We start from the raw sequence: 17,650 nt of genomic DNA, 5'->3' as shown, positions 1-17,650 counted from the left end.
ACTGGGGATGTGAATAAGTGACTTATCCAAGGTCACACAGCTAGTAAGTATCAAAAATGGGATCTGAATACAGATAGATCTTCATGACCTTGTTCCAGGCCAGTTCTCCATCCTCTATACTATGTTGTCTCTTACAAGAGGTGAAATATGGTAGTATTTTCTAGGAGGACATAAGTATCTGTCCAGGGTAGGGAGTATTTCAAGTTTAAGAAGAGGACATGATTCCTGATGAAACATTGCAAAAGACAATGAATTATAAATCTCTCAGAAATCCTAATGTCCATAGCCATTTTTCCATGCTTGTGAGAATATTTTCCAAGTCATTTTCTTCATAGGGTTGATCAATTACCAGTTGGCAAATAGTTCCACCAACCTATAGACAGGACCTATGTGCCCCATGAAGACAATCAGATATGTTCTTGAAAAAACTAATAAAATATACTTCTTTAAAGATTCAAGAGTCTGAATTATTTTTATAACCTGCCCCCATCCCCTCAGCCCCCAACCCAAGTACTAACATGGAATGTGAAAACCCAGGGGCTTATGCATCTGGAGCTAGCATCTTCCACCTGTGGACACCAGACTCTCAGCCTTGAAATCCTCCAATTGGTACAGTCCAAGGAAAACCTTCTTACCTGTGATACCGGGGATCCTTGACAGGCCATGAAGGATAGGAAAAAGACAAAGGCACACTGGGATCCTGAAATCATCTTGCTAATTTGGGAGTTTCTTTTCAGGAACGGAAAGTGTTTCTTTTTTCCCTACCCTCCTTCAAGATTGTCTAAAATGTGTCAAAAAAAAAAGTCCTGACTAATTAAAATCCTGCAGTGTGCTAGCTTGGGATGCCTCTGAGAATTCCGACCGGTTGTTAATGATGGTGAAGTCTGGGAGGCATCAGGCTGGGTACCCCCAGCTCCTTGGTTGTGGTGGGGGTGCCTTCACAGCCCCGGCTGCTGCTGCTGCTGTTCCAGCTGTTGCTGTCCCAGATGCAGAGGCGGCGGCTACGGCTGCGGCTGTTGCTCTGAGGGCTTATGAGCTAACACCTAAGTGGCTTGGTTTGGCTCTGATTCCATCCCTCCCACTCAAATACCCAGCAAAGTCTATGCCAGTCCTCTGTGGGGGAAGGGGAGCGGGAAGGACAGCACCAGCAAGAGCCTCTGCCTGCCAAAATGCTGGCTGAGTCCCCAGGCCCTTTCCTGGAGGGGAGGGGAGGGGAGGATGGAGGGAGGAGGGGAAGAAGGGGGGGAAAGGTGCAAATGGGACCTTATTGCAGCCTTCACTGGCTTCAAAAGGAGCTGAAATGTTCCTTCCCTCTTTGTCTCTTCCAAAAAAGAAGGGCTGCCCCTGCAGAGAATGCCTCTGAGAGCAACCAGCACATTCTTTAGGCATCTGATAGAAAAAGATGATAGAAATCTCTCAGGGGAGAATGAGAAACATGTCCTTCTTGGCTGTTAAAGTCAAGCCGGTTGGTGATTTCTTTGGGAATATAGAAAGAACCATGAAGATAATTTAAAGAGTTGAAAATTAGTACCCCAGAGAAAAGGCTAAATAATTGGAGTTCTAAAGAGCTCCAAGTCCTGGGATTGATTTTATAGAGGTCTTTTGAGCTAACAGTGGCCTTAAAGATCAATTAGCCCAATCCCTCTGTTTTAATAACTGAGGAAACCATGACTCAGAGATGAATCAATTGGCCTTAGGTCACCAGAATCCAAACCCAGAACCTTGAATACCAAAATTATGTGCTGTTTTCATTGCACTATGCCACAATTGACTTGGTATTCATTTTTTTTACCATTCTATAAAAGATGAATATTCCAAATCTCTTAAATCAGGTGACCACACACAAACACACACACACACACACACACACACACACACACACACCTTGCAACTTAGTAGGTGTTTGATTTTTTCCTGAGTTGAATTATAAATTCTTAGAAGTATGGAATTGGCCCACCTTAGCTTTTTAGGGGCAAAAATAATTGAAGGAATATTTAAAAAACAATGACAACCAGCTGTTCTTCCTTACTCTCTAAAAAAGTGTTGCAAATTTACAGGGTAGTCCAGATTATAGGACACAATTACATTTGTTAAATAAGCATTTTGAAAAAACCCTAAATAGACATACTCCTACTGGGTCCTTCCTAAAGTCAGGGATGTAAAAAAGCTCTTTTTTTCACTCTGTCCTTCTTTGGAAATATAGTATTCTTTAATTTGGAGAAATGTTTTTCAAAAACACCTGGCTAGCATCCTTTTTGTAGAGATTAAAAGAGCATATTATCAGTGCTTGAGAAGCTATAATAATTATAAATGGACATGTATGGCTTTAAAACCAATGCCCTTTTAAATTAGAGAGATTCAATAAATTTCAAATAAGCAGGGGCTTAGGTAAGGGTTATTCAGAAAACCACTTTCCCATTTTAATAAGTAGGACCTGGTGAATCAACTCAATAAACATTCAGCACATGCGCAAATCAATACTAGGGCTAGAAATTTTAAAAAACGAAATAAACCCAGGTCTCAAAGAGCTCACATTATTAGGAAGGATAAGACAAACATAAATAAGCACAATGCAAAGGAAAAAGAAATCACATTAATGAGATCCTAGATCCATTGGAATATTGGAAGCAATGAAGGTGTCCAAGACATATGTATGTATGTATATATATATACATATATTAGTGTATTAATAGAGAAAGATAGATGGGTAGCTAGAAAATAGATGGATATAGATATAGATTGTCATTTAATTTTAAAGAGTATTGATATCACAGGATAATATTTTGACTTGCATGTGAATTGGATTTAAGAGAGGCAGAGTTGCAGTCATCAACCTCATTCTCTATTTCAGAGCCATCAATGTCCAGTGGTAAGACAAAAAAAGTCAGGATGACTGGTAAACACCTGGCAGTGGATAACCTTTTCATCTTTGATATCTGACCAAGCTCTAAAACAGTCTACAGTGTCTGCTTCAGTTGCCTTCATAGCTATTGGAACAGTTTGTTTTCATCCTGCCATTCTACGGGGAAGTCTTCACATGTTTGGAGGCAGACATACCCCTAACTCACCAATAGGTTTAGGACCTGTCAATTATTTCAGCCTTGTTTAAGCTTGTCTGCTGAGATGGTTTACCAGGGTGTGACTGCAAAGCATACTACAGTATCTTAGAACCACGGGTGAAAATTAGGTGGAAGGTGGACACCAAAGGTAGATGAGCAGCCCTGAAAAAGGCTTGGTAAGTTCTCACACCAGAGGTGCTAGTCCTCTCAGAACACCCCATTTACCCCATAGACATAGGTGTGGAGAAGTAGGTAGAAAGATAGATGACAGATAGACATAGATATGTAGATATCTGTGTACATAAGCACATCTATACATATTTAAACATATATATGTGTTAATATAGACTTATAGATACATGCATGTGTACCTATATTCCTATATATAATGTGGGTATATGAGCATATATATGTTCCTAAATATGTAAATTCCTAAATAAAAATAACTGTCAAATAAACTATAATGAAAAGTTCTAAATTTCAAGATAGGAGGACTGATTACATATTGGACAATTCCTTCCCAATATGATAATCAGTTTCTTCATCTATAAAATGAGGGGATGATTCAAGATTACTTTCAGGTCCCTTTAAGCTCCAGGCTCTATAATTCTACATTTAAAGGATCAAAAGGAACTTATGAGGAGGACAGGGGAAGAAGATATTCATTTTTTCCCCCGAAGTACATGATTGATAGAAAGCATGCTGGATCTGGAGTCAGAAGATGCCAAATTTGGAGTCTGGCCTCTTCCAGCTGCCATCTGCATGAACATGGGTAATTCCTCTAACTTTACTGAGCTTTCATTTCCTTATCATTAAAATGAAGATAATTATAACACTATCACTAACCTCATAAGATTGTCATGAGGATCAAATAAGGTAATGCAGCTCATTATCCTTGCAAATTCTAAAGCACTATATAAATATCAGCTAGTGTTATTATTATTATTTGATAAGTATTTGATAATTTAAGAATTTGAGAGCAATAGTGTGAAAGCATGTTGACCTCCATAGAGAAAGAATGCTATGGGAATATAGATTACACCAAGACCTTTATTGATCAGCTCCTTGAAAGGCAGTTTAATATAGCGATATCCAAGCACTTACCAGTAAAGGTCTTGGCATTGTTAAATGGTTCTATATTAGAAATAGATACAGTTTTATCAATGAAAATGACAGCAAAGAAGATGTATTGCTATATACTTTTCTCTTTCATCTTAAGGATGAGACTTTTCCATTTGATTTGCAACTACAAATACCCAATTTTATTATCCTCCCCCATTAAAATGTGAGCTCCCTAAGCATACTGCAAGTGAGAGGGATGACCTGCACAGCTGCTCAGAGGAGGGAAATAGTCTGAAGAATTGTCATGAATTTTTTATTATATTCCTGACACTTAACATAGTTCTTTAAAGATACTAAGTACTTAAAATGCTTTTTTTTTAGTTTAGAACACTGGTCTTGGAGGAATATTCATGTTCATGAGTTCAAATTTGGTAACAGACACTTACTAGCTGTGCGTCCAAATAAAACATCTGACAGGGTTGCTAGGTAGTGTAGTGCAGTGAATAGGTGTGGAGTCGGAAATATTTGTCTTCCAGGGTTCAAACTAGCTGTGTGACCCTGGGCAAGTCATTTGACCCTATTTGCCTCAGTTTCACATCTGCAAAATGATCTGGAAAAGGAATTGGTAAACCAGTATCTCTGCCAAGAAAACCCCAAAAGAGGGTCACAGAGTCAGACATGACTGAAAAAGAACAATGAAATCATTCATTCTTTCATTCATTTTATACAAACAGCTTGGATCAGGTCCTATTTATACTTCTTTTTCTATGAGTGGACAAGTCTCCTCTCTCTCTAAGCCTGTTTCTTCAATTGCAAGATGAGGGATCCAAGGTCTTTTCCAACTCTAAATCTAATGCCCCCTCTATGAACTTATAGTCAAATGATGGAAAAGTGAGGACCTAGGATTTGGTAGAAGTAGAATTAATTTAGTATATCAGTCATCTATTTAACAAATATTTACTGAGTTCTTACAATGTGCAAGAAGCATATATGCAGGCTAAATGTTTTCTTTTTTTATTCTATTATTTTCTTTTTTGTTCCATTATATTTAGTTACTGAGGTAAAAAACACTGTATTCATCGTGATTGAGTATTAATATTTTAAACAAAAACCATTTTATTGATATATGTACATAATTTTATTTTTCCTAACTACATGTTTAAACAATTTTTAACATTTTTTTAAAGTTTTGAGTTCCAAATTCTCCTTCCCTTCCTCTCCCTGCCCCTCCCTAAGTCAGTAAGCAATCTGATATAGTTTATACATTTCTAATCATATAAAACATTTTCATTTAATATGAAACTTTAAAAACTGCTCTACATGTTTAAGTATATGATCATATTTGATTCCAAAACACCTTTACAAAGAAACATTTTCAGTCAATGTCGATGTCAAAATGAAGCATAGAACTCTGCTTTTTATAGAAAAAAAGGAGCCATTCTAATTCAACATTTTCAGAAAATAGGGTTCATTAATTCAGCAGTCATTTATTAGGTCTGCAATGCACATTGGGCACTAAGTATACAAATGCTCTCAAAGAATTTATATTCAAGTAAAAATGGGAATGCAACATATAAAAAAATAGATAAAAATATACAGAAAATAAATATGAAATAATTACTAGGAGGAAAGGATCCTTTAGCCTATGGTATGAACTGAAGCCTGAAGAAACCTAGGGATTCTGTGAGATAGTTGATGATGTGGGAGATGGTTTGAACAATGACAAAAGCATTGAAGATGAAATGCTGTGCAAAGAAACAACAGAGAGGAGATCAATTTGGCTATAATAGAGGGTATTGAGACTTGAGAAGGAGAAATCAGATGGGTAGGATATCCAAAAGAGATTAAGTTTTACTATCTCTAAGTTGAGAAATTGACTCTTAGAGGCCTAGGTAACACACCTAATTATTTGCTCAAATTTGTAAAATCAAAACCAGAACCAATTTCCTGGTTCCCAATTCTCCATTTTTTACATCACACTGTCTTTCCTCTTTCACCCAAGGGATTAGGTTAGCTTCCTTCTACTGGCTTCTGTCATCAAGGTAATGATTATTGCTTTACAAGAGAAGTGTAAATTAAAACTTAGTTACTTATTTCCTAATTTTCTCATCAACCACTGTTTACTTCTATATAATTTCTCAGGCATAATACCCATTTTATAAAGTAGACTGTAACTATACAAGTCAGGCTAACTATATTCATTTTAAATTCATTACCTTTCTAAACAAGATAGTTACCAGCTAAGAACAGGAAATTCCAAATAGAGGATTCTGTTGTTACAAAATTTTGATCGTCCATAAACAAACAAGCAAATGAATAGATAACTGAATGAACAAAAACAAACATAGATGACAAACCTTAAAAAAACCAACCAGACCAAAGTCACTCATTTTTAGATCATAGTTGCCTTTCATCTTCCCATATCCAATCAATGGGGTAGACATTGGTTATCCTCCTACATCCCTTATTCCATTCTTTTGACCATAATTTAGTTTGACTTTTTAAAGGTAAGGAATCCAAAGTTCAAAGAATACACTGAATGATTGCAAATTTCAGAGCTACCATAGTCTTTGAGAAAAAAAAAATCTGATTTCTTAGTTGTATAACATGCCTGTTCACTCTGACTTCCAGCACATCTATGATACAGGTAAGAAAGTGTCAATGGATTGCATTTTGTGCCACTGGAGGAACTACCCTCACTGATGAGATCATAGATCCAATGAAGCATTGATATCCTGAAGCAAGGTACTCTAACATTTAAAGAGTCCAATAATCACAGTAGGTTCTTTTTTTGTCTTTCAGTTATTCCATGTGCACCAAATTCCATATATTTTTTAATCACAATATAGCATGTTTCTTAAAATTCTGCCCATTGAACTACTCTTTTAGTGATTTATTAAGCCAAGTGTTCTCCAAAAATGTAAAGGAGTGAGAACAAAGCAAAGTTCCATTTAAAACAAATTCCGGAATTGCTGGTTAAAGAATTATCTGCTTTAAAATGTTTCTAATAAATACCTTTCCATATGGTTTGAAATCATATCTTCCTAAAGAAAAAAAAAACACACCATGGAGTTATGTGATATAATTCACTATGACATAAATATGAAAATGTGAGTATAATTTTCATGTTCTTTTTGCACTTAACATGTTCTTGATCAACTGTATTTTTTGTAGTTCACCATTTCTGAATGAGAATATTGTCATCCCAAATTGAAAATTCTCTAGATTCAGAAAAATCTCAGAGTTAAAAAGGAAGATTAGAAGTCACCTAGGGGCGGCTAGGTGGCTTAATGGATAAAGCACCAGCCTTGGAGTCAGGAGTACCTGGGTTCAAATTTGGTCTCAGACACTTAATAATTACCTAGCTGTGTGGCCTTGGGCAAGCCACTTAACCCCATTTGCCTGGCAAAAAAAAAAAAAAAAAAGAAGTCACCTAGACAGGGGTGGCTAGGTGGTGCAGTGGATAAAGCACTGGCCCTGGAGTCAGGAGTACCTGGGTTCAAATCTGGTCTCAGACACTTAATAATTACCTAGCTGTGTGGCCTTAGGCAAGCTACTTAACCCCATTTGCCTTGCAAAAAACCTAAAAAATAAAAAAGGAAGTCACCTAGACTGACTAACTCATTCATGAATAAGATATCCTTCTTGAACATCCTGAAAAATGGTCACTCAATCCTACAAAACCAAAAATTCAACATTGTAGGGGACCTGGTCAGTTATGTACTGGGAATTTAAAGTCCGGAAAACCTGGATTCAAATTCTGCTTGTCATACCTACTAGACGAGTGACCATGGGCAAATAAGTCATCCTACCTATCTAGACTTCAGTTTCCTCATTTGCAAAATACTATTTAACAAAGACAAATGATGTAATAGATTCAAAGTTCTTTATAAACTTTAATGCTATGCAAATACTGATTATTATTATATGTTAAGTTCAACTTCCTCATTGTACTGGGCTGATTAAACTGAAGCCAGAAAAGATCAAATGTCTTGTCTTAGATTATACAATTCATAGAAAAGAATTTGAACCTGGGTCTCTCTGACTCCAAGTTCAGTGCTCTTTCCATTACACCCATACTTTTCTACTTGAAAACCTTGTAAGACAAAGAATTCCTTATCCTAAGGTAAACTGTTTCCTTAACATGTTCCTAGCATCCTGGAAAGAATGGTTTCTCTTTGCTTCCTTGGTGCATCTCTAAGGAAGAATGGCAAGAGGAACCAAAAGTGGGTAAAGGAGAATCATTTAAACCTGGAAGGGATTTTTGACATGATGCACTTTTTCAATTTCCAGCTGAGGAAACTGAAGCACTATTTTTATCATTTGTTTATTTTAACATTTAAAAAAATGTGAGTTCCAAATTCTCTCCCTCCTTCTCACTCACCCTTCCCTTACCTCTTGGGAAGGCAAGCAACATGATATTGATTAAACATATGAAGTCAGGCAAAAAAAATTTCCATATTAGCAGATTGCAAAAGTAAACACACAAAAGAACAAGAAAAACAATTTTAAACATGTTTTAATCTTCACTCCAAGTTTATCAGTTCTCTTTTTGAATGTAGATAGTCTTTTTATCTTAACTCCATTGGAATTGTCTTGGATCATTATTTTGATCAGTGTGACTAAATCTTTTGCAACTGAACATTGTACAAGTTTGCTGTTACTGTGTACAATGTTCTCCTGGTTCTGCTTACTTCACTTTGCACAAGTTCATTTCTGAAATCATCTTGCTCATCATTTCTTATGGCATAATAATATTCCATCACAATCATAGAACATTATTTGTTTAGCCATTCCCCAACTGATGAGCATCACTTCAATTTCCAATTCTTTGCCACATAAAAAGAACTACTATAAATATTTTTGTACGCATGAGTTATTTTCCCTTTTCTTTCTAATAGTGATATTGTTGAATCAAGGGGTATGCACAGTTTTATAGCCATTTGGATACAGTGCCAAACTGTTCTCCAAAACAGTTGGATCAGTTCATAAATTTACCAACTGTGCATTAGTGGAACTATTTTTCCACATACCCCTAGAATTTATCACTTTCCTTTTCTTTGATATTATTCAATCTGCTAAGTGTGAAGTGGTACCTCAGAGTTATTTTAATTTTAATTTTTCTAATCAATATTAAGCATTGTTTTTAAGGCTAGGGGTCTGGCAAACAGCAAAACAGTTGCTGTTCTGAGAGTAAACAGGCTCAGGTTTCTCTAAATGAAAATAAATCCTTTGGATGGCGCTAATAAATTAACTATCTAAAGATTTTTAAGCACCTGTCAGGTAACCATGAATGCCCTAGATACCATTGAGGGGGAAACAAAGGAAGAGACCATCTAACTGGTAATACAAATTAATGCATGTGAAATTATTAAAGAACAATATTTAAGAAAATAAGACACTGAAACCATTTCCCATACTCAAAATGCACTTCTCTTCCCTCTGTCATTCAAATTAAAGCATCAAGTATAAAACAATTTTGACCTGGATTATTGAAAAAGCCCTGTCCAATGCAAACTTTGAAAGTCTCTTCCATGTAGGAATTGATGACCTACCCCAGTAGCTGGTGGTGATGCTCCTGCTAGAGGTACTACCCCAGTAAAGGAAAAAGTCCCAACTGTAAACACTGAAAGTTTCATTTGCAATGTAAGAGTTGGTGAAGGAAGAAGGAGAAGAAGAAGAAGAAGAGGAGGAGGAGGAGGAGGAGGAGGAGGAGGAGGAAGGAGGAGGAGAAGGAGAAGGAGAAGGAGGAGGAGGAGGAGGAGAAAAAAGAAGGAGAAGGAGGAGGAGGAGGAGGAGGAGGAGGAGGAGGAGAAGAAGAGGAAAGAAGAATTTTGAGGAATTTGATTATGACATGGGCTTTAGTCTGTTTGACTAAATGCTTTTTGAAATATTAAATCAAAAGCTTAACTCAAATAAAAAAAGAGTCAACTAGGACGCCACTTCTTCCCAGAAGCCTTTCCTAATTCCATTTCCTCTGCCTAATTGGAAGGGTACTCCTCCTGCCCAGATTTTCCTAGAGTATTTGTCCAGGTTTCTCCTTTGCCTTGTCATTTTCTGACAAGTACAAGACTTATCTGGGAACTTGGTGTAAAGCCCCCATAGAAGGTAGGTTCTTTGAGGCCAAGAACTATTTCTATTTTTGTCTTTGTATCTCCACCATCTAGGATAGGGCCTTATGTATTTTACAGTCCAGAATAAATATTCATTGAATTTATGAAAGTATACAATTGTGTGATTTGGATAAAGGTACAGATGGCAAGTTTTATCAACTTTGCAAATGATCAGAGGGAAGAATAATAACACTTTGGATGAGTAAGCTTACAACAATATACTAATAGGCTAGAATACTCAGAAAATTTATGTTGATGAAATTGAATAGAGATAAATGAAAAATCCTTTATTTGGCTTTAAAAAAATCTTCACAAATACAAAAAGGAAAAGGCGTGACAACTGTTCTTGTGAGAAAAAAAAATTATGTAGGTGTAACAGGGCACAAAAAAGCCACAAAAAGGTACAATTGGGTTTTGAACGTAGGTCCTGTGACTTTAATTCTAATGCTCCACTTCTCTACTATTAAAATGATGAATGAGTAATGTTTTTTATGGTCATTGTTTAGTTAGTTTTAGTTGTGTCCCACTCTTCATGAACCTATTTGGACATATCTTGGCAAAGATACTACTGGAGTGATTTTCCATTTCCTTCTCCAGCTCATGGATGATGGAAATTGAGGCAAACAGGGTTAAATGACTTATCTGGGTCCACTCTGAGGTGGAATTTGAATTCAGGTCTTCCTAACTCTAGTTGCCCCAGAGAAATGGTACTTGGTTATAAAGCATTGTAACCATCTTTTGATAAAATCTAAGTATTTAATTTGTGACATATATTTATGCCCCAGAAAATTGGGGAACATCATGTTGAAATATTGTTCTGGGGGTGGCTAGGTGGCACAGTGGATAAAGCACCAGCCCTGGAGTCAGTAGTACCTGAGTTCAAATCCAACCTCAGACACTTAACTCCACTGCCTTGCAAAAACCTAAAAATAAAAAATAATAATGTTCCAGGCTTTTTACACATTTTTCCTTTCGTTTATTGTATTGTCTAGTCAAACTGACCTTCTTTTCCTCAGATTGTACAATCCACAAGTAGGTTCTGTATCCTTAAGAATAGAGGATGGATGGATCCTTTTCCATTTCATAACAAGTATTAGATATCCTCTGATTGCTTTCTGTGAGTCATGATTTAATTAACTTCCGAGTCAAAACTCTGAAGACTTATTAAAAGGATAATTTCTACTCCTCAGGCATCTTCTCCCTACAGGTTTCATAATGTTAGGACAATTCTCACAACTCTAGAGGATCATAGAGGTATCCCTTCTCCCTAGTGGGTCACAAGCCATGAGCTTATAAATTCCTAGAAAAGCTTATCTCTGGGATGGGGCTGCCCCTATTTACATCTTTTTGATTTGGTATAGGGCTTTGTGAGACTTCAAAAAGTAGCTGACATCTTCCCCTTTCCTGGCCCTCAAGTAACAGGGGTATTGACTACCAGGCCAGTTGCCCAAGAAACAGCAGAGGAAGGTCAAAGGAAAGAAGAGTGGCCTACAGAGAAAGAGACAACAGAAGGAAATAGCCCACTTGATGATAATCATTCTGCACTCAATAGAGCTAAAATGAAAATAGATTAACAGCTCTCATAATGAAGCTTCTAGTAAATATCTCCCAGACTTGAGTATTAAATCTCTCATTTGATTGTAATCAAGATCATAAGTATGATTATTTAATGTTTAGCATTCCCATTCTATATGGAAGTAAAACTTCTATACCTGATTCATGTTTATATGCTGTTCACGCTTACTCCTTCTCCTCTCTGGCCCCTGCTCAGGAGTAGTCCTTATATTGGAGAGAACTGTTCATCAGAAATCAGAAATGAAAATGGAAATAAAACACTCAGAACATCGTTCTTTCATTGAAAAGGCAGTCAACCACAGAACCACAAACCCAGGACTGACCAGAAGGGCAGTAAAAGACAGAGATTAACAAAAGTAATGAGTATCATCAGTCCTTATTTCCTTAGTTTAATAGAGCCTTTTTAACCACTGTGTTGGAGACTTACATGGGTGTGTACATAGTCTGTATATATGTATACATATACATATATGTTGTATGTATGAATGTATAACAATGGGGCAGCTAGGTTGGACAATGGATAGTGTCAGACCTGGAGTCAAGAAATCATTTGGCCTCAGACATTTAATAGTTGTGTGACTCTGAACAAGTCACTTAACCCTGTTTGCTTCAGTTTCCTCATCTGTAAAATGAGTTGGAGAAGGAAATGGCAAACTGCCCCAAACATCCCAAATGGGGTCATGAAGAATGGGACACACTGCTCTAGTTATTAAGTGTAAGTTACAGAGAAGGTGTCAACATGCATTGGTAGAGAGTTTTCTGTATCAATGAAATTATAGATTGAGGTCCGTGTGTTTGTGTGTGTGTGTGTGTGTGTGTGTGTGTGTGTGTGTGTGTGTATGTGTCCAGTAGAAGATATAAGTTCCTTAAGGAAAAGACTATCCATTTTTTATTTTGTATAGCAAAGATTTTTACATAGATTAAGTTCTAAACAAATAATTGCTGATTGTTGCCGATACTAAAATCAGTTGCATTTCCATCATGCTTAGTTTTTTTGGTCTTTTTTTTTCCTTTTTGGCAGCAGACCTGCACTTCAAAATAGGAGTTCTCTCCCTATGTAAAGAAAGGGAAGTAAAGAATCTCCAAGGAAAACGCTTTCACCAGTTTGATAAGCACTTGTGTTGTTGCTTACAGTATAAGTTCACTGCCTGATGAGCTTGGAAATTTGCTGAGGTGTCCACAGGAAACTTGCTGAGGTGTCCAGTCAGAATGCGTCAGAGTTCAGTTTAAACATAATATCTTCTAGGTCTAGTTAACATGCTATAAAATTTTATTAATATAAGAATATCTGTAAGAAATGATGGATATGGTGAATACATGTGAATATGGAGAATGACTTCTAACTGGTGCTAAGTGAAGCAGAAAAAAAGAAAAAGAATATATATGAAACTGCAACAATGTAAATAGAAGAATAATAACAAAACAAACAAAACTAAATACTGGTAAATCCTAATGACTAAATTTAGCCCTAAAGCTATAAACCTACCTTATTTCTTTATAAAGATGGGGACAATGGGTATAGAATATGACATATAGGGTCAAGTTTTTAACCTTTAGTTTTATTAAATTGTTTTCCTCCTTTTTAAAAATTCTTATTTATAAATAATGGAAGATAATAAATAAAGAAATAATAGGAATGGAAGAAAAAAGAGAATATATTGGGATATGCAGATTTAAAAATATGTTTTAAAAATATATTTTCCTTTTAAAAAGTATATCCTATTCACCTCCTGCTGGAGAGAAGATGGACTTAAAAATACAAAATGAGACATACACTTTTGGATATGACCAATGTGTGAATCTGTTTTTGTTGAACTAAGAATATTTGTTATTAAGCTTTATTTTTATTTTATTGTTCATCTGGGTGAGAGAGAGGGAAATAAATTCAAGAAAATAAATAATACAACTTCAAAAGAAAAATATATATAATATGCATATTTTAGTAAAAATAAAAGTCCTTTTCTAAAAAGGACCTCTTGTTTCATAAATTACTCTAAGTAATTTATGTCTACTGATCTAGTGGGGAAAGCAAAATCATTCCTTCAACTCATAAAATAAAAGTGAATATAAAATTAATTCATTGGAAACTGGAAGTAATTGATACACAGATAGGCTTATTCAGTACATATCTACAAGGTAGAGTGACTTTCATTGAAAGGGAAATTGTTGAACTAGAATTTGAAATCCCTTACAGATTCCAGTACTTTCCACAGCCTCCTGGATTATGTTGTTTAACAGATTGAGAAAATGAGGATGGAAATTAAAGGGTAGAAGCCACAAGAATCCATAAACTAGGAAAAAAGAAAGTAAGATTTCACAGAGTGTGATAAGAGACTAAGGCTAAATTTCAATCTCAGATTAAAAAGTCAGTTCTGACCTTTTCAACCACATCTCTTTTTTTTTCATTTTTGGCTTTTTTTTTAACAAGGCAATGGGGTTAAAGTGACTTGCCCAAGGTCACACAGCTAAGTAATTATCAAGTGTCTGAGGCTGGATTTGAACTCAGATCCTCCTGACTTTAGGACTGATGCTCTATCTACTGAGCCATCTAACTGCCCCCCACAACTCTTCTTCCTAGATGTGAGAGGCAGAAGGATATAGTGGAAAGAATAATTCTGGTAGTAAGAATATCTGGATCCTATCTCCTACTTTTCTACTAATTAACTATGGGACATTAGTCAAATCATTTCCCCTTTCTAGCCTTTAGTTCCCTCATCTTTAAAAAGGCTATTTTGTATGTGTCATGAATCCATCTGACCGTCTGGTGAAGCCCATTGCCCCTATCTCAGAATAAGGTTTTTAAATGTATAAAACAAAATAGAAAATCAAATTACAAATAAAACCAATTATGTTGAAATACAATCATCAAAATATTTTAAAAATCAAATTCACAGACTCCTGTTTCGGTTGAGATGATTGCTAAGGTACTTTTCTGGTCTAAATTCTACTCTAAATCTCCTTCCAGTTCAGCTGGTCTTTGAATAGATCACTAAAAAGCAATTACTTTGGCACCATCTGCTGGAAAGACTTAAAAATTGAACACTGTAAAATATATTTTTAAATTATTTTAATTTTGTTTTTATCAATTACATGTAAAGTTTTTTAACAATCATTTTTTAAACTTTTGAGTTCCAAAATCTCTCCCTCACTTCTAACACTTCCCCACCCTGAGGCAATTGATTTGATTTTAATTATAAATGTAAGGTAATAAAATCGTATTTGGCCATTTTGCAAAAGAAAACACACAAAAATAACATAATAAAAATAAAGTTTAAAAAGTATGTTTTAAAATTCATTCATAATTAATCAATTCTCTCTCTGAATAGCATTTTTCATCAAGAGTCTTTTGGAATTGTCATGGCTAGATTTTCATTTTACAACAGTGCTGTTAACTTGTGTACAATATTCTCCTGGTTCTGCTCACTTCACTTTGCCTGAGTTCTTATAAATCTTTCCAAATTTTTCTAAAATCAACCTACTCATTTTTTCTTACAGCACAATATTATTCCATCACAATTATATATTACAGTTTGTTCAGGTATTCCCAACTGATCATCAATTCTTTGCCAATACAAAAAGAGCTGCTATAATCTTTTAGTACAAATAAGTTCTCTTTTTTTCCATATTTTGTTTTTGTTTTGTTTTTTGATGTCTTTGGACACAGACCTAGTAATAGTATTGTTGAGTCAAAGGGTATGTATAGTCCTTTGTACATATACAGTTCCAAATTGTTCTCCATAATAGTTGAATTAGTCCGCAACTCCACAGATGTTTTAGTGTCCTAATTTCTCTACATCCCTTTTAGCATTTATTTTTATTTTTTTGTTATTTTAACCAATCTGATAGGTCTCCAAACAGAAGTGATTTTGGAGATTTCTAATGTGACTATAAACAGCTTTGATTTCTTTCTATTAAATACCTGTTCATATCCATTAACCATTCCTCAGGAAAGTCTCTTATTCTATAAAGTTGACTCAGTTCCCTATATATTTGAGAAAGGAGGCCTTTATCAGAGAATCTTGCTGCAAACTTCCCACCCACCCCCCAGTTTCCTACTTTGTTTCTAATTCTTGCTGCATATATTTTATTTGTGCAAAAGTTTTTCAATTTCAAAAAATCAAAATTATCTAATTTACTTCCTATATCTCCTTTTTTATTTTCTAGATAAAGGAACTAAACATTAGAAAGAGGAAATGATTTGATCAATGTCACATAGTTAATTAGTAGCAAAGTAGGAGCTAGAATTTAGATATTTCTCTGCCAGAATTATTCTTTCCACTATACCCTTCTGCTTCTCACATCTAGGAAGAAGAGTTGTAGGAGCAGTTAGGTGGCACAGTGGATAGAGCACTGGCCCTAGAGTCAGGAGGACCTGAGTTCAAATTTGACCTCATAATTACCTAGCTGTGTGACCTTGGGCAAGTCACTTAATCCCATTGCCTTATTTTTTTTTTAAAAAGCCATAAATAAAAAAAGAAGAGATGTGATTGAAAAGGTCAGTCATAAATTCTTCCCTTATACATAGATATGATAGATACATTTTTCCATGCTTCCCAAATTAAGATTTCACCCTTTATGTCTAAATAATTCATCCATTTTGACCTTATTTTGGCTGTTGGTCAGTGTCTAATATCTGCCCAACTACTTTATGGTTTTTCCATGCAATTTTTGGTTCTTCGGATTTGTCAAATACACTGATCTACCACTCTATTTCTTAACCAACAAATTGCTTTGATGATTACCACTATGCAATATAATTTGAAATGTGAAGCTGCCAAACTACCTCCCTTCACATTTTTTTCATTGATTCTTTTTGTATTCTTTTTTTCAAGATAACCTTTGTTGATATTATTATCTAGTTCAGTAAAATAATTTTTGGTAGTGTGATTGGTATGACACTGAATAAGCAAATTGATTTAGATAGAACTGAAATTTTTATTATATGGCTTTGACCTATCCATGAGCAATTAATATTTCTACTATTTTTGACATCCTTATTTGTGTGAAAATATTTTATAATTGTGTTTATATAGTCCCTGTGTTTTTGACAGGAAGACTACCAAGTATTTTATATTGCCTGAAGTTATTTAAAAGGAATTTCTCTTTCTAGCTCTTTCTACTAGGTTTTGCTGGTACTATATAAAATGCTGATGATTTGTGTGGGTTTGTTTTATATCCTGCAAATCTGCTGAAATTGATAATTGTTTCAACTAGTTTAGTTGAATCACTAGGGTTCCCTAAGTATACTAATATCTGAAAAGGGTGATAGTTTTTTTTTTTACTTGTTTTTATTCCTTCAGTTTCTTTTTCTTCTCTTATTACTGTAAGTTAATATTTCTAGTATAGTGTTGAATAATAGTGTTGATAATGGACATTCTTGCTTCATTCCTGATCTTATTGGGAAGCCTTCAAGTTTAACCTCATAACAGACAATGCATACTTTTGGTTTTAGATAAATACTACTTTCCATTTTCAGAATGGCTCCATTAATTCTTTTGCTTTCAGGTGTTTTCAATTCAAATGGATATTGTGGTTTGCCAAAGGTGGGTTTTTTTGCATCTATTGATATAATATGATTTTAGTTGTCATTTATATTGATATGGTCAATTATGGTGTTAGTTTTCTAATATTGAACCAGTTCTGCATTCTTGATATCTATCCTACCTGGTCACAGTCTACAATCTTTGTGATATATATATTGCTATAATCTCCTTGCTAGTATTTTATTTAAAATTTTTACATCAATATTAAGGAGATTGGTCTTTTAGTTTTCTTTCTCTGTTTTTGCTGTTATTTAGGTATAAAAGCATATCTGTGTCATAAAAGGAATTCAATAGTTTA

General features: G+C 35.0%; 1 protein-coding gene across 1 annotated transcript in view; it reads right to left on the bottom strand.

The window, feature by feature from the left end:
* Positions 1–1,156, bottom strand: part of FBLN7 (fibulin 7) — a 75,337-nt gene extending 74,181 nt beyond the window's left edge. The window contains exon 1 of the mRNA XM_074209281.1: positions 636–1,156. Within this exon, the coding sequence (XP_074065382.1) occupies positions 636–710 (75 nt within the window). The 5' untranslated portion in view covers positions 711–1,156. The remainder of the gene's footprint in view (positions 1–635) is intronic.
* Between the last annotated feature and the right edge of the window lie 16,494 nt (positions 1,157–17,650).

The sequence above is a fragment of the Macrotis lagotis genome, chromosome 1 (assembly GCF_037893015.1).
Source record: "Macrotis lagotis isolate mMagLag1 chromosome 1, bilby.v1.9.chrom.fasta, whole genome shotgun sequence".
NCBI classification, from domain to species: domain Eukaryota; kingdom Metazoa; phylum Chordata; class Mammalia; order Peramelemorphia; family Peramelidae; genus Macrotis; species Macrotis lagotis.
Note: the sequence above shows the minus strand (reverse complement) of the source record. Positions and strands in the feature narration are given on the sequence as shown.